The 21,745-nt window shown below is 43.6% G+C and overlaps 1 protein-coding gene across 1 annotated transcript in view; it reads left to right on the top strand.

Annotated features, from left to right (window-relative positions):
• Positions 1-21,745, top strand: part of PAPPA2 (pappalysin 2) — a 302,814-nt gene that overhangs the window by 262,751 nt on the left and 18,318 nt on the right. Inside the window, exon 20 of the mRNA XM_047705709.1 lies at positions 946-1,017. Coding sequence (XP_047561665.1) covers positions 946-1,017 — 72 coding nt within the window. The remainder of the gene's footprint in view (positions 1-945; positions 1,018-21,745) is intronic.

The raw sequence follows: 21,745 nt of genomic DNA, 5'->3' as shown, positions 1-21,745 counted from the left end.
TTCTGATTGCACCATATTCCTCGCGCACTGAATTAAAACGTGCGTATGAAAGTCGACAAATGACTGGGTTGATAGCAGGCTCCAGAGACAATCTCCTTTTCTCCCTGAAGCCTCCTGTGGGACTTTCTCTTCTCCTGAAGTACATCTTTCGAAATTTTAAAATACAAAAATTAAAAGGAAAAAGCTCAGTGACAAGCATCATTCAAGCAAGAGTAGATGACTGTTTGTTTAAATGCACATCTGGAAATGACCATTGGGACCGAGACAATCACCAGTGTTTAACCCGAACGTGGTCTTGCGCTCTCCGGCTTGACGCACATGCCATTTTGAGCCCGTGGTGTCACGTTAACCCTGCTTGACCAACGCGTAGACCTTCTTTCATTTCCCATGAGGATGGGATAAGTGTGCTAACAAGAGCTACCGATCGTGCAGCGTCTCCTCCAGTCTTTGCTCGACACTCACATCTTACCGTCTAGGATTCTTGAGATCCGTTTTTAGTTCAACCCTCAGCCTTTTCTCAGTCCTTAAAAATCCTCGGTGCTCCCTGGTCAACCCAGGCAGCTCACAATTTCTTGTAATGTTATTGAAAACTTCAAAACAAATGGAAACAATCTTATGCCTAGAGCCAAATTAAACTCATTACAACATAGAGGATGCTTTCTTAAAATTATACCTACAGCTCTCTGGAAATTCTGATATCTCGGGAGAGAGGAGTGAAGGAGGATGAAGAGGATGAGTGCTCCACCCTGGTACCAGCTGGCAGGATTAGCAGCTCTGGAGGAAAGACCAGCCGGCCCCGGCCTCAGCTGTCTCAATGGGGCACAGCCAGGGTCTCCCTCCTCAGGAAATGGGGTTGGACTGGCACGGGGAGCTCAGGGTCTGCCCCTTCTCTTACTGACCAGGGCTCTCTGTTTTTGTTTTCTGTTCTTTCATCTCCCCCTTCAGAGCATCGTGTGTACTGGGCGGCGTCAATGGCACCCAGACCCTATCCTGGTCCACTGCATTCAGTCATGTGAGGTAAGCTGCACACGCCCCTCCCCCAACCCAGACTAGAGTTCTTAAGTCTGCTTAACTCACAGGGAGTTGAGCCTTTCTAATTCAAGATCTTGCTCCTGTGCCCTTTGGTTAATCACTTAAATATAGCTCTCCAATCCCCAAATTACAGATACTAGGATTTCTCTTCTTCCTTTTTTCTTTTTTCTTCTTCCTCCTTCCTTCTTCTGTCATTGTCTTCTTCTCCTTCTTCCTCTTCCTCCTCTTCTTCTTTTTAGCAAAATCTCTAAGGTCACATTTTAAAAGACCTAATAAAAAATAAGTTAAAAGCAAATCAGAATTTTTTATGGTCTTGGGATTCTGTAATTGGACCTTACTTGCACTTAGTTAGATCAGGGCTTTGTGGACTGATGGCCTATAGACAGGTTTGTCTGGCCAGCACCATGTCTGACAACAATTTTGTTTTGGTTGCCAATATTTAAAAATTGGGCTTTCACATAAAACTTGTACATGTACATATAATATCACACACACACGTACACACATACTCCCAGTAAAAATCAGTATGAAACACTTTGTGCAGATTTGTCTCCTGAAAAACAAGACTATCTGGCAACCATGGCAACGATTAGCTGGCTCTAAGTAACAGCTACAACTCCAGAAGGGCAGCTGCTCTGGGGTGAGCAAGATGCTCCCCTCTCCCTATGGCTTCTTACCTAGTGCGCATCCCTCCTTGGCATCAACTGCCTGGGTCACGCAGGCGTTTATATGCTCAACCTCTGAGGTAAACCTGTAATCCACCATTGACTAACTTGAATCAGACCTTTACCTCCTCAGGGAATCCTGTGTACTTCTTCACACAGGGGAGTGCCTTCTAGTAGGGGATTTAGTATGCTGTGAATTCCTTAGCTAGATTAACAGGAGTTATTGTGAAGAAGAGTCAAGAATGAGGCAGAGCCTTACTGAGGGAGACTGACACAGGAATCCTGGAATCCTGACGTGGGGAGGTGGCGGGGGTGGAGGAATGGGGGGCAGGCACTTCTCACACACGCACATGTGCGTGTGTACACACACACATACACGATTTAAACCCTCTCACCCTGGGGATAGCCCCTCAGTCACAATAGGTTTTGCCATCCAAATCTCTCACTGCAAGTAATGAAGCCACTTAGCGGTGACACTTGGGTAATTCTGGCTGCTCCCTGTGTGCTAGCAAGAGCTGTTGCACTGCCACTGATTTCCAGCACCCTCCCCCCAACACACACCCAACCCACATGCTTGTCTGTCCCTCGGTTCTTCTGTATCCCTGTTTCTCTTTATCGAATTCTGGGAAACTGGGATCTACATGAGGCCAAAGAGGGGGAAAGGGTGGGGTTTGAGACAAAGAGAAAACTGGGTGGGGGAAATGACACCAATAAAATAGCGCTCTGAGAGTCAGTCCATCAGGGAAAGTGCCAGCATGGAGTATGCTTTGTTACCATTCGGGCCAACAAAACAGCTCATCTTCTGCCATCATTAGAAAAACAGATGGCAGTGGGGTGGGGAGGAGGGGCAGTGACTCATCCACTGGGCAGGGTGTAAAAAGAAGGAAGAGGAGGCCAGGGAAGGAGGGAGATAAACAGACAGAGGACTCAGAACTGGGAAGAGATCAAAGGGATCCTGAGAATTCCCTTCTGCTGCTTCTATGTGTGATGGCAAGAGGGAGGGTGGGTGATGGGGCTTGGAACTGGCTTCCATGTTTCCCAGAAGGTTACAACGCAGAGCTTTCCTCGTGTACTCCCCTCCTCACTGAACCCCCAGCATGGCCTCTAGATCTCTTAACCAGAGCTTCCTAGGCTTCCCTCCTTCCTAGCCTTTGTTGATGAGACAAGGAAATACTCCACTCCCTCCTGTGACTACCCTGCCCAATGGCTTCCATGTACAGCTGAGTCTTGACCAGCTGACAGCTGTTGGTGCCCCGGCTCCAGGGGTTCTCAAGGTCTGGCCCGTGGGGTGAAAGGAAGAAGGCGGGGGCGGGGGGGTGGGGGGAAGAGCATCAATATGCACCAGAAAGGAAAGGAATCAGACACGGGAGGAGAAAGAGGAGAAACTCTGAAGATGTAAGTAGTAAGAAATGCAGAGAGGGTCGGAACAGGAGAAGAAAGGACGAGAGAGGCTGGAACTGGCCACTTGGCAGACACCTAATTCTTTACTGGAAAAAGTCAGCTAAATATATTAGGGGCAACTGAAAAGCATCAAGGATAAAGGGAGGGAAAACAGACCCCGAGGCAAGATAAACCAAAGAGGGCTCAGTGGATGAGAGGAAGTCTTGAAAGTGCTGCACAGAAATCTGAGCTCAAATTAGACATTTGTTCCCCAGTATCTAAAAGGAGTTTTCTTTTTTTGCTTTCCAGTACTGAATATAACTCTAAGATGTCCCCGTGAGACATCCAGCCTTGTAAAAGTCAAGTAGCTCATTCCTTTGAGCTCAAGACAGTGAATCCATCACCCGCTATCCCCCATCCGTGTCCTGCTTCCTGTCAGTTCTGCTCTTTTGTGTTCTACCCCCTTGGCCACTGAGTTTTCACCTTCAATGCTCCATCATTCTATGCCTCTTGCTTTCTTCAAGAGACAGCTCTAAAGTGTTCTCTAAAACATCTTGTGTAAATAACTTCACCTTCTCATTGTCACCTGCATTGGCCTTGTCTCAGCAGTCCAAACTTGTTCATACATGAAATTCTATTTTTCTAGGTGTTTCTCAAAACTTAACCTGACACTCCTCCTATTTGTCCTGACCCGCCCCTTCTCATGTTGTCTATTTCTTTTGTAAGTTGCAAATGCGCAGGGAATGGTAGCTTGGTTGGTGGAAAGGTTTGGGGGTCACACAAATGGAAATTCAAATCCAAGGTCAACTGAGTGGTGTGAGCCTTGTGTCTTATTCTGTACTGGGGGCAACAAAGTAGAGGTGACAAAATGATTTTAAGGAGTGTGTTACGGCATTATCGTGATAATGTCCATGAAGTGTTTAAGTACCATGCTATGTCTGGTCCATGGCTGATGGGTACAAAGTAGTGGCAGTCGTGGTGAACTGTTAGGCACTTTGTAAATGCTTACTGAGTGAGTAATGCAGAAAGCAGGAGTCCAAACTGCTCTTGTGGTCTCAAGGTGAGGTGAGTAGGTACAAACCCTGAGGATGGGAAAAGGGAAAGAATAAGAGAAGAAAGGGGAAACAGGCCATTCCTAGGGAAGCCCCCTGAGATCCATAATTCACAGATCTCATGGAGAGAGTTGCCAGGTCCAGTCAGTCACCAGGCCAGTTGGTCACCAGATCATTCCATGAGTAGCTTTCTTCATTCCTACCATTGTGTCCCTTCTTGGCGCCTCAGCATTTCCCCCTTGGGCTACTGCTTTGGTTTCCTGATTGTTCTTCCTCTTCCTAGACCTGTGCTCATTAAAATTATAGACAAGTATACAAATGGTCTAAGATAACTGTGCAGGAAACAAACACTTATTGTGCCAAATGCTTGTCCGAGAAAGCGTACTCCTTTCCCAACACGGCAAGAGAAAGAGAGACACCAGGAGGCATCTTCATTCTGTGGGGCAATGATTGAAGTGAGTGTTTGTTCAATCCATGAACACTATGAGACTGTCAGGTCACATGTATTGCCCTCTCTGGGTTTTTTTTCCCCCCTCCGTTCCTTCCTTTTTCCTTCATAAAGTCATATTTATGAATTCTGCCAAAGTCCACAGCCCTAGGTTCCACTTAAACTAAGAACACCTTGTTCTCCAGGGAATGCAGCTGGGAATAAAGACCACACTTACAGCCTCCTTTTGGAGAGAAAAGATTAATTTCCCTCCTGCCGGATGATTAAACTTGAGGCCCCACTGACCTCACGTTTGGTGCTACTTTTTCTGTGACCACGCATTGTGTCCTTCTCAGCAGACTCCATTTTGGATTACAGTTTCTCACACTCTCTCTTTACCCCTTTGCTGTTCTGTAGAGCCATGCCCTTCCTTTTTCAAAAGTGGGAGCTGTGAAGGAGATCAGAAGCAGAATTATATTCAAATAATTAGGACCAAATACAAATCAAAAACATCTACCCTTGTTCACTATGTGGAGATAGGGTCTTATCGAAACAATGATACGTATTAAGAAGGCAGAAATAGTCAACTTATACCCAGTTTATATCCTCATGAGTGTTTATTATATAGTATAGGTAGCCATGGTTAACTGACATTCTTCAGTTCCCAGTAAAACTTAGAAAGCCTTTTAAGATATTGTGGGAATTTCAAGGAAGTCTTTCTGGGCATTAGCTGCCATTTCTCATTTAAATTCTTATGCATACCCTTACAGATGCCTATCACCTTACTTACCGCATTATTTCAAGATTATTGGATAGATCCATCCTTCCCACGGACTGCAGGCTCCCAAGTATCAGATGTGTGTTTTATTTATTTTTGTATCCCTATCGGGAAAAAAAGCCTAATTCTTCAGTGACACTTGTTTTCATTCCCCTAAAGGGAGGGACAGAGTTGAAGGTAGAATTCGGAGAGTCTTAAATTTGAAAAAGATTGGATCAGTTTTCTGAGAATCAGCACTGTGGAAATAAACTCAGGGCAGGAATAGAAGAAGTAAAGACTAGAAACTCTGACATGCACAGAATCAGAAGGCCTAGCAGCAGGTACAGTGAGGGCTGCATGGAATAGCAGAAGAAAGGCTGTCTGACACATAGAGGCAGGCTTGAAGTTCACTTCCATTCTTTAGATTTATCTTTTAACCGTGGCACACCTGGGTGACTCAGTTGGTTAAGTGTCTGCCTTTGGCTCAGGTCATGATCCCAGGGTCCTGGGATCAAGTCCCACATTGGGCTCTGTGCTCAGCAGGGACCCTGCTTCTTCCTTTGCCTACTGCTCTTCCTGCTTATGCTCTCTCTCTCTCTCTCTCTCTCTGTATGACAAATAAATAAATACAATCTTTAAAAAAAAAAAATAAACTTGTTGGTCAGATAACCAGCTTCAGAAAACGAGGGAGATACACCCATGGATATAGCTTGGGGCCTTCAGAGAGGTTGCACGCCAATAATGTGTAGGTCATGCTAATTTTTCAGGAATGACTACAAACCTCCCTTGTTTCTGAGGATTTTTTATCTTAATCAAAAGATTAAAGTTTTTTTTTTAAGATTTTATTTATTTGACAGAGATTACAAGTAGGCAGAGAGGCAGTCAGAGAGAGGAGGAAGCAGGCTCCCTGCTGAGCAGAGAGCCCGATATGGGGCTCAATCCCAGGACCCTGGGATCATGACCTGAACCGAAGGCAGAGGCTTTAACCCACTGAGCCACCCAGGCACCCCAAAAGATTAAAGATTTTGATTAGATTTTGAACTTAATTATACCCGTGATTCCTTCTCTTAAAGGGCCACTGGTCAGATTTGTGGCCATCTCGGTTAGCCTTCCATTTCTTAGTCCCTGGATGGGTTGCATTTTGGAAATCTGTTGGCACTGTTCTTTCTTGGCATCTGTTCAAGACCAGTCCTGCTTTTGGTTTTACTGCTTCCATCCTGGTACTAGCTGGCAAGAGAAAACTCAGATTAAGATAGGATAGATAGGAGAGTCAGAACATGATAAAGGACATACAAGCACCTCTTGTATGAATGTTCATTAAACATTAGTTGAGCGTGTGATAAACATTAATTGAATTTCATTTATCAGTAATACCAAGTGGCTTCTGTTACAAAATAAAAGTTATGCTCCTTGGCCACTATTCATCCTTATACAATGGGCAATACCCATGTTTGTGTGTATACCCTGAGGAGAAATAGGCCAGGCTGATCTGGAGGGAGCTATAGGGTCAAGGATTGCTTAATACAACTCTGGCGCCCTATCTAATCCAGTTTGGTGTTCCCAAAGGAATGGGGTGCCCTCCGAAAACTGGAGGGAAGCTGTGCAGTATACACTATTTTATTTTTTTTAAGATTTTTATTTATTTATTTGACAGAGAGATCACAGTAGGCAGAGAGGCAGGCAGAGAGAAAAGGGGAAGCAGCCTCCCGCCCAGCAGAGAGCCCAATGTGGTACTCGATCCCAGGACCCTGGGTTCATTTGAGCCGAAGGCAGAGGCTTAACCCACTGAGCCAACCAGGTGCCCCCAGTATACACTATTTTAAAAGGCAAAGGGGGTTGAGCAATAATGTCTGCATGCCTGCAAGTTTGAGTTTTCTACGAGAAACAAGTCTAGGGCAGTTTCTCTTTGTCCAAGTCCTATCCTTTTAAGGAACAAGCCCTTCCTTACCACCTCCATGTTTTTTGTCAGAACGACTGATTAGAGAGATAAAGGAGAAATCACTTCTTAAACTTAGCAGGTGTGCCCTTCTAGTCCAGAGGAGAGAGCCCCCAATTTAAGATGGCAGCTAAGGGGTTTGACGCAAGGTGGGTCATTACTGGAGATTGTGCAGGACAGGACGGCCTGACCAGTGGAACACTCAAGACCTGTTCTGGCCACACCCGGATCTTGGCTCATTTCACATGGGCAAGGGAGTCAGCAGGTCATTTTTATAAAAAGTGAGCTAAAGAATTACTTGTATTCTTATTTTGGGGGGGGAGATTTTATTTATTTGAGAGAGAGAGAGAGCAGGGGTGAGGGGCAGAGGGAGAGAGGAAATCCCAAGCGGACTCCGGTGTTGAGCATGGAGCCGACAAGGGGCTCCGTCTCATGACCCTGAGATCATGACCTGAGCTGAAATCAAGAGTCAGATGCTCAGCCAACTGAGTCCCCCAGTTGCCCCTGGGCTTCTTATTTTTAAAGTGATTATTCTTAGGTGCTGCCTCTTCTTCCCCATTCTGATATGTCAAGTCTGGGGTGAGGTCTAAGAATTTGCTTTGGGGTGCTGCTAATCCAGAGGGTTGTTAACTGCACTTTGAGAAACACTGAGCAGGGATAAAAGAACACGCCCCTCGATGAGGACACATGGAAGCACCTTGCATCTGGGGAGCAAAGTATCCATCTTCCAGTAGTTTTTGGAAAAAAATAAATAAATCACCTGAAATAGAATGTAGAATTAGAGGTCAAGGACAGAGGTAGAAACATCTGGCAGAGAGTAGTAAAAGTAAAATTCTTAGAAGCCAGGAAACACTGGTTTGCTTTAAAATTGTAGTGAAAATTTTTAGCAATCATGTTTCATCATGGGTAAACAGCAGCGTGCCTCTTCTTAAAACAAGCTACGTGGCAATGAGTGTACTTGGGACCAAGAAAAAACCTGAGTATTTCTCTGTTTTTCATTCTTCTCACCAGTAGTCTACTCCTGTTTTCTCTTTAGATCTAGCCTCCATAGCCATTAGAAAATACAGACCATTTTGGGGGCCCCTGGGTGGCTCAGTGGGTTAAAGCCTCTGCCTTCAGCTCAGGTCATGATCTCAGGGTCCTGGGATCGAGCCCCATATCGGGCTCTCTGCTCAGCGGGGAGCCTGCTTCCTCTTCTCTCTCTGCCTGCCTCACTGCCTACTTGTGATCTCTGTCTGTCAAATAAAAAAAAATTTAAAAAAAAAGACCATTTTTTAAAAATTAGCATATAATGTATTATTTGCTTCAAGGGTACAGGTCTGAAATACAGACCTTGTTGAAGGTAGCAAGAATAATCTCCAAAGTTGATAATTCATTTGGGGTCAAAAATCAAAAGCAACAGGGATTTTTAAGCCAAAGAAGAGCAGGATGAAGATGAATGTAGTAAATATTTTCACGTCATAGATACTTTACCTACAGAAGAGTTAACAGTCACCATCCCCCGATAAGAACAGAACAGAAAACAATGGGCTTAAAAACTGAAAGAACTATTTAAATCTGTGTGAAATATCCTGGCAGTGTTAGACTTTATACAAGGTTTCAAAGAGATGGGTTTAAAAGTCATATTAGCCTTCAGAACATTTTAAGGGGGTGTGTATTGTCCTCTCTCTGCATGGTTGAATACTTTCTGCTGTGTCAAACACAGAAAATGTTTTGGTGTTCCCTTTCCCTGTAGATGTAGCATGCCGTGGATTTAAATGTAAATATATTTGTGCATTTTCTTAAAACAACTGGTAGAGATATCTGTATGTATCCTTGCCATAGGAGTACTCCCTTGATAGGAATTTGTATACGAGGGAACTGGGCTTGGAAAGACCAGGTGAGGAGGAGTTGGGGAACAAATTTAGCTTCAGCAGAGCGGCTGCATTTACTTAAATGTAGGTGGGCAGTTGTATTTTCTTACACATTTAGTAGCTGATACCAACAATGCTCCCATCCCTAATTCGTTCCATCTGCTCCACCATTCCTTGGATTCTTTCTTCTGTGTTGTCTTGGACCTCTCTCTGCCTCCCTTTTATTATTTATATTCCAGATGGTAGCCCTGTTAGCTGGTCTTCTTGATGGCTCACGGGCACTGTCTCGGCTACTGCTCTAAGTCAATGGGATGCAGGGGCCAGTATATAATTCATGAGGTAGAAATGACGGCAGGGAAATCAAACTTTTATTATACCTTTTTTTTTTTTTTCTTGCCCAGAGCTTGAGCCAAGAGAGAGGGGCTAGAGTCAGACCAAAAAGTCCTGTTCTAAGTGGTGTGCTTTATTCTGGGGCACAGACTATCTACAGATCTGAATGAGATGATCTGAGCTCAGGGAAGGGAGAGGCTGGCAGGGTGCGGGCTTGTGCGTGTGTATGTATTTGACCATGTGAAACTCCAGTGCTGGATGGAAAAATACATCAACACCATCATAAATCAGAGGGATCTTTATTCTTCAAGGTGAAATGCAATGCACGAGCATCTAGGAGACTCCAGTGCCGAAGTCCTGCCTTCCCCGTGGCAGCTAAACTGGCTGGCCCTCCTCCAGGAAAGCAGGAAGGAACATTTTCTCCCAAGTGAAATATTCGAAGACCCAAGTGAGTCAGACAGGGTCGTAATTCACCCCTAGGGCTGGCTGAGCCTCAAGTGAGAGCAGGGACACTTGGGCCCACACCTGCGGAGATCCAGGACGCACCAGGGCAATGGATGGCCCTGGCCGCCACCGCGGCACCAGACCACCTGTGAGCAGTACAGATTCTCCGGTCAGGGCTTCAAGTCAGAGGCCCTTGGGGGGGCCGGTGGGGGCACAGAACACAGTTGTGCGGATCCTCTGGGTAGCTCCTGTGTACTCCCGGGTTTGCGGTCTTCAGAGCTGCAGGAAAACACCGCACTAGTGACAGTTGTCCCCGGGGGACTGGAAAAAGGCATGCATATGAAGATCCTGTGTCTGATTCGAAATCTGTTCTTTCTCTCCCCCTCCGTGTCAGTGCAACCTGTCCAGCCATTCTTTTCTCAGTTTTTTCTCATTTCTGCCCTTAAGGTTGACCTCTATGACTATGCTTCAGAAAACCATTCCATCCCCAGAGTCACAAATTACTTTTAATAAATGCCCAAGGCTTGAACTTTGAAGTATGACCAGGTGGGATTGTGACTCATTCTTAAAAACAAAAACAAAAACAAAAACAAAAAAAGAAAACCTCTCACCTGAGTATGTCTTTGTAAGTGCCTTAGTGAAAAGAGAAAAATGAATCCTTTTTATGATAGCTGTATTCAGGAAACCAAACGTTCTATCCTGACTTTATCGCTCGTGCACTGTGTGATTATGAAGTGGTTTAACTTCTCGTTCCCTTTCTATTTATATGTTTTCATTTAAATAATAGCCAGTAATTAAACTTCTCTTTGCCACATTCTAGCTGTTTACAGATCAAATATAATAACTGTTCCTTCCCTGCTGATTCTTGAAGGACAGATCATATGGTCTTACTTTTTCTTTTACATTCTTGCCAAGTTCTTTAGGATCCATGGGTGAAGAGGGGCCATAAAAACGCTAATAGTAGGAGTAATAAGGTCGCAGATGCCGGTGAAGGGGACAGCTACTCCGCTTCTGGTAGGGATGGTGTAGGTTCTTACAAATCTAAATCTGCATACGTCTTAGCCGTGTTAGAAATCCAGAGGAAAAATGGAAAATTAGCTTAAGTTGGAGCTGTCTTCCAGGCTCACTGCCTGCCAAATTCCAATCCCCTCGAGATTTGTTTGTGAATTTCTCTGCCAGTTTTGTGCAATCTCTGCACCAGGCTGAAAAATCCGGGCATGTCTTTCCGCTTGTCCGGAGTCCCTTTCAGTTCAGGGCTCTACTTTAGATCCTCCAGCTGGAATCTCTGAAAATCAGATTCCAAATGTTAATTAGGACTGGGTTTTCGTTTTGAAAGCTAAAACCATTGTTTCCCGCCCCCTCCTCATTTTTTAAAAAAGTGAAACCCTGAAAGCACAACCATGCAAATTGTAAAACCTCATCTAGATTAACAACATTCATGAGAATTTATGCCTCCCTTAACCTCCCGTGGAGCCACACTGTGCGTCCTGGTGGGCTTTCTAACTGGCTGCATTTGGCCTTCTTTGTCTTCTCCGCTTCCTGGGTGGGCCACTTTCTCACTCTGCTAATTCTCTTTATGGCATGGGTTGTCCCTTTTCCTCCTCCCACCTCACCCTTTTTCTGATTACTCTGTGCTTTTCCTTATTTTTCAGTTCTTTTTCTTTATCATTTCCTGCCTGGGCTTGAAGACAATTTATATTACCCTCCTGCAAAATTGGCATCACAGAACTGCTACCTTCTTTTCTTCAACCTGCTGGACCTTCCAGATGCTTTCCCATGACTATAATGAGGTTAGGATTAGCAGTGAGCAAATACAGTCAGGTTCTAACCATAAGTAACTTGATTCCTTTTCTCTTTTCACCAGGACATTGGTCCCCTATGATGTCTAACTAGCTTCTAAAATGTGTTTTAAATACATTTAAGCACAACTCAAATACTTCCACTGAGACTCTTCAGGAACCTATAGAGCATCGGTTAATGTACTATTTAGCACATCATTGGCACAATGCCTTTATTAAATAGTCATAGAAGCAAGGTCTTTCAGGAAGTGCGCATAGTTTGAGTCATTTCTGATTCATTCTACTAAAGTTGGTATCTCTTTAAGTGCAATGATTTGATTATATACTTTATTATAATGACTGAGTGGTAACACGGTACCCTAGGAAAACTTTTACCTTATTTCTTAGTCTCTAAAGTACAGGCGTCTGTCTATGCACATATTGTGAGTGTGTTTATGTGTCTCTTCTTCTGACTAACCCGGCAGTGACTGATGACAAAGAAAAGAGTGACACTCCCAAGTAAATTGTGATTCTTTGCAAATTGTGACAAACAAGATGTGTAGAAGAAAGGCTGTACATTTTTACCCCAGACTGATGGATTTAAATCTCAGCTCCACGCTTATTATATTGTTGTGTAATCTTTTCTAAACTGAATTTTAATTCTTTTTTTTTTAAATATTTATTTGACAGAGATCACAAGTAGGCAGAGAGGCAGACAGAGAGAGAGGGGAAGCAGGCTCCCCCGCTGAGCAGAGAGCCTGATGCAGGACTTGATCCCAGGACCCTGAGATCATGACCTGAGCTGAGGGCAGAGGCTTAATCCACTGAGCAACCCAGGTGCCCCTGAATTTTAATTCTATAGAAGTCATACATGGACCTAGTTTAGAAAACCAGTTGGCCAGGCTCTCTGGACAGAGACGATCCCTCCGTGTCTTCTTTTCTTCTTCTGTTTTACTTCTTTTATTTATTCTGGAAATTACATCTATAAATATCTGCATCCATACACACATATCTATTTAATGATTCTTCTGCTAATTTGGATTTTTTTTTTAATTTAGGACATTACTTACTGATGTCCTAGTAGAGAAGATGGGGTTTGAGCTCCCTTACACACACACACACACACACACACACACACACACACGTACTGCTGCCTGTAGAGGCACCTGACACTTCTAATTCTTGAGTTTTGGGGGGGTACTGTTGCATTTCAGACACTTAAGTTCCTGTTTTCTCAAATTTTCTGTGTCAGTTGCTACTCATCCCATCTATTTCCCACCATCCTAATTGCTAAATTCTCTACTGACCGTCTTTCTCTCTCATATTCTCTTTTCTCTTGTGATTTCATACCTTTTTTATTCCTTGACAGTCATTTTAGTGGGGTTTGCAGAGGGAACAGATAGAAAAACAAATTCGATTCCTGTTTTACCTGTACTGAGCCTGGCACATAATACATGCTCAGTGAGCAGTGTACTGTTACTAACACTTCCTCTGGCAGAGTGTATGCCTCTATGGAAGAAACAAAAGACACTGGACAGAGACAATGTACCCTATTTTCATTTTTTCCCCTCCGTTGTCTTTTCTAACTTATTTTATCCTGAAGCCAAGCAAAAATCTTTTCAAGTAGCAAGCTCCTGAAAGTGTAAGTTTTAGGTAAAGAAGCATTTATTCATGAACTAGATGTTGTCCATTAGTAGGAAAAGACTCTATGTGAAGGGAAACAAGACAAAAACCCTGTCTCCTGTGAACCCCCAGTCTGATTTGGGGGAGAGGTGTGTTCAAAGTGCCGTGGAAATAGTGAAAACAAAGTGCTTACAGAGCAGGCAAGAAGTATGTGTGGGACGTCAAATTTGGAAAAAATTGTATAGCAAAATGGCACTCATGGGGGACCTTGAAGGACATAAACATTCCACTAGTTGGCAATAAAGGAAAGCCCTGCGGGCAGGGAGGAGAGTATGGGCACAAGGCACAGGGGTTTGACAATGCATAGGATGTCTGGAGAACTGCCAGAGGACAGGGCAGGTGGAGACTACAGGTGATGTTAGAGAGGCCCAGGCTAGATTAGAAAGAGTCTTGAAGGCTGCCATGCTTGGGATACAAGCTTTATTCTGGAGGTACTGAAGAGCCTCACTTTCTTTTTTTTTTTAAACTGGTAACAATATCACATTGATGTACTCTTGGAGATGAAGCCCATGGAGAAGAGATAGGTGATCAGTAGAATGTTTATGTTAGGATGTCTGTATTTTAAGAGAGTAGGTGAGAACACAGACTTGACTCCTGCTAATAGAGATGGAAAGAAGTAACCATTGAGGGGTTTTCTTTTAAGATATCAGACTGATTCTAGAATCACATCTCATGGGGAAGATGAGGTTCTGAAACTAATTCACTGGTGGCTGGATGGATAGTGAGTGCCACTGAGCTCTGCAAAGAAGAAGAAATAGCCCTGTAGGAGGACATAATGGGATAGGCTTTAGACTGGGTGAGTTTAGTGAAATTGGAAAAAAGAAGTTCAGGAACAGTGACTCGGATTGAGAAATGAGGCAAGATGATAAGAAATAAGGATGATGATTGAGGGTGGCAAGTCGATGAGATCACTCAAGGCATGTGAATGGGGAGAAAGGAGGAAAAGAACCGGCAGGAGGCAGGTGATGTAAGGGAAGAAAAGAGGAAGTGAAACTAGTTGAGGGGATAGAGAGCAAATGATTGGAAAGTGGAAGGAAATGAAGGAGTGTTCTCAGGAAAACCATGACAGAAGAGAGACTTCAGGGAGAGAGAGGTGAATGGCAGTACGTGCTACAGAGTAGACAAACAAGATGGGCACTGGCAAGAGAAAAGTAGGTTTGTGATTTAAGCGCTCACTGAAATCCCTGACACACGTGTAGCCGTAAAGTTGGGGAGAGGGTGATAGGTTGAGAAATAGATAAGAAAGTTGATGCAGCCAATAAAAAATAGTGTTTCCAAAAGTTGGCCAGTAGAAGAAGTGGAAGTAGAAGTAGAAGTAGAAGAAGTGGGATGGGCAGTAATTTAAGTGGATATGGATGAGACTTGAATATATCTATGGGCTGTGAGTAATCTGAAGTAATCTGGAGGCCCAAGGTAAAGAGGGTAGACAGGATTACAAGCACTGTTGGCTCTGAGTCAGGCGAGAAGGAAGTAACCATGACCAAAGACAAAGTCTGAAGGGTAGCAGATGGAATTCAAGAACCCAGGGATTTTACAGGCACCAGTTGCTCATTTCCTTGTGCGGACTCTCCCATCTCAATGGATGGCAACTTCATACTTGCAGTTGCTCGGACAAAATCTTTGGTGTCGTCTTTAATTCCTCTCTTTCTGTCACCCTCCACAACCAGTTCATCAGGGTAGCCTCATAGCTTGACCTTGAAAATATGTCTGCGATCCAGCCACTTGTCAGGGTCCCAGCTACTGCCCTCTGGTTTGAGCTATCACCATCCGCTGCTTGCATTGGAACCACTGCCTCTCGGCTGGTCACACCACCACCCCGTGGCCTCTTCCCCGCTCAGCAGCCAAAAGCTGCTGGTAGAATATAAGTTAAAGCTAAGCAGTCCTCTGCTAATGCCTTCCAACCATCCTCCTTTCATTCAGAGTAAAAGCCAGAGTCCTTACAAATGGTTTGCACAATCCCCCAAATATTCCTTCTCTGACCATCTGATTGAAAATGACAACCGTTCTTACTCCCTCCTTCTCTGCCTATCGCCCAACACATAGACCTCCTGCTTCCTTTATGCGGCCCTATTTTTTTTTTTAAATAAGACCGTGACTTTCTAATTCACTAAATAATTACTTATTTGTTATATTTAATGTCTATTTTCCCCACTGGGATTTGAGCTTCACAGGGCAGGACTTTTTATTTCTTTGATTCACTGTCATATCTCAAGTCCTTAATAAAGTGGTACAGTGACTGGCACATGGTCAGTGTTCAGTAAATATCTTTTGCGTGGATGGTCGAGGTAGGAACTTAAGGGCAGCCACAGGGTTGGGAGAGACTGGCAGTGGGATAACAACCTTAAGCAACTTGATTCCTTTGGAGAATAGGAATATTTTGCTAACTTGTAAAGAGTGAGAGGACTGCCAAAAGACCCTGATTTTAGTCCTGTAAGAGTCTTTTTTTTTTTCTTTCTTTTTTTTTTTTTTTTTTTTACAGCTTTATAAACATATATTTTTATCCCCAGGGGTACAGGTCTGCGAATCGCCAGGTTTACACACTTCACAACACTCACCATAGCACATACCCTCCCCGATATCCATAACCCCACCCCCTCTCCCAACCCCCTCCCCCCATCAACCCTCAGTTTGTTTTGTGAGATTAAGAGTCACTTATGGTTTGTCTCCCTCCCAATCCCATCTTGTTTCATTTACTCTTCTCCTACCCCCTCGACCCCCCATGTTGCATCTCCTCTCCCTCATATCAGGGAGATCATATGATAGTTGTCTTTCTCCGATTGACTTATTTCGCTAAGCATGATACCCTCTAGTTCCATCCACGTCGTCGCAAATGGCAAGATCTCATTTCTTTTGATGGCTGCATAGTATTCCATTGTGTATATATACCACATCTTCTTTATCCATTCGTCTGTAGATGGACATCTAGGTTCTTTATAGCAGCAATGTCTACAATAGCCAAACTATGGAAAGAGTCTTTTTTTAAAAAAAGATTTTATTTATTAATTTGACAGAGAGAGATCACAAGTAGGCAGAGAGGCAGGCAGAAAGGGTGGGGGGGTGGGACGCAGGCTCCCCGCTGAGCCGAGAGCCCGATGCGGGGCTCGATCCCAGGACTCTGCGATCATGACCTGAGCTGAAGGCAGAGACTTTAACCTACTGAGCCACTGAGCCACCCAGGTGCCCCTGTAAGAGTCTTTTCTACTGAATACTTTTTGGTGTTAAGACTGCAGTGAGCATGGCTTTTCCAAGTGTAGGCACCCAACATGGGCATCGGAACCTTGTCTAAGGAGCTAGCGGGAGCTTGGGTCTGAGGCTTGCAGCAGCGTTCCCCACACCAGCCCGAGAGCTTAGGGACTTTTCTCCAGAAGCTCCCCCTTCAGAGGATGCCCACTGTCCATAGAGGATACACGCCCTCCACCTTAGTTTTCCTCTACTTCATTGAACAGAGAAACAAGAATAAGTGAGGAAAAATGAGTCTCTGAATGCTTAACCAAGCTGGAAAAAAATTGGCAAAATAAAACCATATACCTATTTTGCAAACAGACTTATTACCTCTTCCTTGTCCCAGCACCCCTAACCCAGCAGTCCTGTGTAAGCCTTTCTCCTCCCATAAGTTCTCCATAGCCTCTTCAGCCTTGTACACTGTTTTCCTTCCCATTTAAAATCAGTAATGAGAACTTGGCAGGAGAAAAATTCAAATGGGTCAGGAGGCCCTTGTGGCTTTTCTCGGGCTTGTTTTCCACAACCCGCTCTAGCCTGCAACATACTTCGCAAGAATAAGTTGGCGGGAGATCTAACCCATGGTAAGAGGCCACCGCTGAAGGCCGCATTTCAGACCCAGTGAGGCTGGAGCCACGAGCAGGCTTCCTGAAGCACGGAGCCTGGGTGTTTCCTTACACACGCACATGCACACACACGTGCACACAACAATGCACACCGGGGATCCTCATGGGGAACAGATGTTGCTGCCCTCTATGCCAGCCACGTGTCAGGCATGGCATTTTCTTCTGCTGAGCTCCTGGCGAGTATGTTTTTCCTTTCTTCTCCCCTCCCTCCACCTTCCTCCCCCTCTTCCCACACCCTACGTCCACTGCATGAACAAATTCTCTCCTGATTCATACTGGGCCAACCTCATATTTTTGTTGTTGTTATTGTTATTGCAAACATGAAATGCTTCCAAAGCTGGGGAAAAAAAAGAAAAGAGAAAGAAACCACAACAACCCCCAAAGAAAACATGTTCTAACCCAGGAATGTACAATACTTCATGCATGGGAAGCATCTTCCCACCTCTCCAAGCTTAGCTACAGAATCTAGGGCTCCAAATTCCAGCACATGAAAAAAACCCCAAATCTATCCAGCTTTTTTGTGCGAGCTTCATACCATTTCTCAATCTAAAAGCTTGCTGCTCCCCCCAATGGCTAGGATTTGCAGAAGAATCATAGCCTCCTTTCCCAACTTATACCATGGTCATTAAATAGTGCCCACTGCTTTATATCCATTTACTCATTTCTTCCCTTAAAATAATATTTCTGGGTGCCTATTATATGCTGAGATTATGAAAGTGATTAAGTTCCTAATACCATCTATGCAATAGAAGTAAAAGACCAATTGCTACCCAATGAGTATAATATGAACAAAAAGTCACATGGGAGCACAGAAGATAAAGCAAATAACTTGTCCCAATTACATGGAGACCTTACAGAGGGGTAACCATTTGAAGGATAAATAGGAGCATGTGGAAAGGCAAAGATGTGAAAGAAAGGGGTACATTGCAGTCATCAAATTTGTCTGTAATAATGTTGCCCAAAAATTAATCCCCAAATATCAGCAAAGAAATGCCAACACGTTCAAAACCTCTTGTCAAATGTAGCATATACGTTACACCCATTCACATTACATTGGTCATGACAACCCACATCTGTAGGTCCAAAATTAGCGGGAAGAAGAACTATACTCTGTTGATAGTGAAGTCTTAGCAAAGGAGGAATGAAATGAACTCTAGACATATAATACCATCTGCCAATCAGCCTTTGTAGTCACAAACATTTTTTACATTCAGACTCTTTCCACCTGATCCCAAAACACTCCAATCATGGTGGTCTTACCCAGTCCATTTGACTTACCCCTATGACTTACCAGTCACAGCATCAGGCTTGAAAATCTACACTATCATGATTTACTATCAGGTTATGATGTGCTTCTCTGAATCTAGAGCCTGGTGTACTAAAATCACAAGTTCTCTGCCTTCCACACCTGATGGACAAAGTAAAGCAGAGACAAGGCACCTACAGTGAAGACCCCCTTTCAAGGAGAGTGATGAGAGGCACATAACAGTTACTGGTCCACAACAATTCTGAAATCCCTCTGAGAAAAGTGGCAAAAAAATCTCTGCTCTAAGAATAGGGACTGCTTCTTATTATGAGCTTTTGATTACTCCCTGGATATAGCTCTCAAGTCCATTGTTCTTCATGCCTCTGGACTCTGCTGACTTGGAACTCCTTCCTTTTCCATTATCCTCTTGGGGCACAAAAAGAAACCCTGGAGAACATCCTTCTATTGGATGTTAAGTAGCTTTCTCTGCCTGCTTTGATGTAGTAGAATATGGGGGACCCAAAAATCTTTTTATGTTCTCCAAAGTCTCTTTTAATCCAAGCCGATGATGCTTTTGGCACCTCAACTCACAGACATTATAGGTTTTGTATATATTTAATTTTAGTCAAATCCATATACCAAAAGCTATCCTTACAAGTCTTTCCCAGATGTGCATCTCTCAGTAGATTTAATCAAAGGTATTCTGAACTTAGGAGGCTTCTCTGAGACAAAGTCCTGAGTCTGTTCTCTATGAAGCATTTTGTTCAGTTGCAAGGATCCTGTAGGTGCCACTTTAATCCAATTAAAAGTCTTAACAAAGTTAAGTTCCACCCTTTGATTGTAAGGGTGTAAAGGGTGTAAAGTTCCACCCTTTGATTTGGTCTTTGAGGTTAAGTCTTAAATCTCTAAAGGTATAATTCTTCAAAGCAACCCATTCGTCTCTTCCATCTTATTTCTCTGTTCTCTCAAAATGTGGTCTCCATGGTTGCCTCCAAAGAGATGGAAAAGAATCAGGGAGGCCAGTAACTTTTGAGTCCTTTGGACCAGAAGTGACACATCATTTCTGCTTGCCTTTCCATTTACTAGGACATGGTTACATGGCCTCAAACCCACCTCAGGAGAGTAGGGGAACAGGGGAATACACAGATATCAGGTGAGCATTAAATATCTCTGGTGCAGAGAAGAGATGATAGGATTTATACTTTAAGTAGAAAGTCGTGGTGTCATATTTTTGACCATGGAGGTCAGAAACTTAACATCTCTAACCTGAGCTAATGGAACAGCCTCCTCACTGAACTGAGGAATTAAAAAGAGAAGAAAGAAAAGGGGATGAATACAAAACTATTTCTGCAGTAGAACTGGTAAACATTTGGATGTTGGTTGTGAATAGAGAGGGGTAAGATGGAGTTAATTGGGTTGCCAGGGGATGGGTGATTATTCTGTAAATTTGCCTCTCACACTGATATCTCAGTTTATTCTGAGAAAAGCTCAGCTAATAGTTTACCAACATATAATGCCTGGCCATATACTGTGGGGATCAAAGAAAACTTGGTTCCTGCCTATGTGGTTGGAGGTGTATGCTATTTGTGTTTTTGTTGGTGTACTTATTTTTCATATCCCGTTAAACCAGCTTCTGGAGGGCAGGGGGCACGTGTCATTCCTCTGTGTTTATATCCACCCCCCACCACACACACTGTGGTTTATTATTAAACATTCCATAAATAGTCAATAAATATTCACATGTGGTTAAGTAGTGCTCATTTTATCCTCTTTTTTGGCTTCTCCTGGCATATATTATTTAGAAAATTCCTTATGCATTGAATATGGAATTTTGGGGTTCAGAAGTGGAATTAGTATTTTATTTTTTAATATATTTTTAATTAGATAAACGGAGTAATAAATTAAATATGCATTATCCAGATGTGAATGATCCTGAACAAATGGAGATGAAAGCTACTCCCCAGTGTCCTCTCCTTTGTATGCTGGTTTGAAAGTTTAAAATGCTTAAGTTTAATTTTCACCTCTATGCTCATTCCCCAAGTGACCTTGGGGCATGGCCCTTTGTCTCATTTTCCCCATCAGTGAAATATGGATAATCATATTAATCTGTCTCACCAGGCGATGTGAGGACTAATTAAAAACGAGATTAGATTCAACTGAAGTCTTTCTAATGTGAGAAATATTAAACTTGGTGGTGCATGTCTGCAGTGCTGTTAGGTTTCTGGGAACAGTCTCTGGCCTTGGAAACGCTTATGACCCTAATGACACGGTAGCTGAGTCACGAGTGCCTGCAGCCTGCCCAGCCTTTTGGCCATACTACCTGTCGTCTTCCCATGCCCTGTGTGCCCAGCCTGATGGGCCACATCTATCCAGATTGCCTGGTAACTGAATAGCAGCTGGTAATCTTTTTACTTCTTTGGGCTCCCTCTGAGAACTGCTTCCTGTCTGTTCTCTCTTACTTTCTTTTCATGCTCCCTTTTTTCAGATGGGACCTCTGAATATTCTTTGTATTGACAAATCGGTGAAAATAGCTGAATCAATAAATTCACTAAATAAGGCATATGTGTTGGTCTGCTTGGGCTGCTGTAACAAAATACCGTAGAATGGGTCACTTCCACAACAAACATTTATTTCTCAGACTTCTGGAGGCTGGAACATCCCAGTTCAAGGTGCTGGATGATTCAGTTTCCCAGTGAGGGCTCTCTTTCTGGTGTGCTGATGGCTGCCTTCTTGCTATGTCTTCACAGGGAATAGAGAGAGAGGAAGTGCTGGTATGTCTTCTTTAGGAGAATTGATCCCATCATGGTACCATCTAAACCCAATGACCTGTTAGAGGCCTCACCTCAGATACCACCATATTGACAATTGGGGCTTGAACATATGCTTTGTTCCTAATAGCATTGCTCATGCTCACGTCCCCTAAGCAGAAGATGTTCTGATACATAGAACTAAGTTTCCCAGTTTTCTTTAAGAGGTGGCTACCTGCACTGTGTAATTTTAGGGGTGCTATACATGCTTCTATGGTCTCTCCCAAATGTTTGTCTCCCACATAGGACTCAGAAAGTCTCCAACTTTCCTAAATTAAAGTCACTTTTTGCCTGTACATATTCTATTTTATCAAGCTGCAGATGCATATTTGTCATTGGCCCCTTAGTATGTCAGCTGCTTTCCAGAGGGGTAGAGGAATAGGCAGATGCAATGGTAGAGATGGATACACTGGTCATGGGGGTTGTCAGACCAAGCAGGGTCCAGCAAGGAAGTGGGGATGATGGGGGAAGAAAGAGAACAGGGACTAACGGCAGATTTAACACAATATT

This window comes from Lutra lutra, chromosome 15 (genome assembly GCF_902655055.1).
Source record: "Lutra lutra chromosome 15, mLutLut1.2, whole genome shotgun sequence".
Taxonomy (NCBI): domain Eukaryota; kingdom Metazoa; phylum Chordata; class Mammalia; order Carnivora; family Mustelidae; genus Lutra; species Lutra lutra.
The sequence above is the reverse complement of the archived record's forward strand: the minus strand, read 5'-3'. Positions and strand labels throughout refer to the sequence as shown.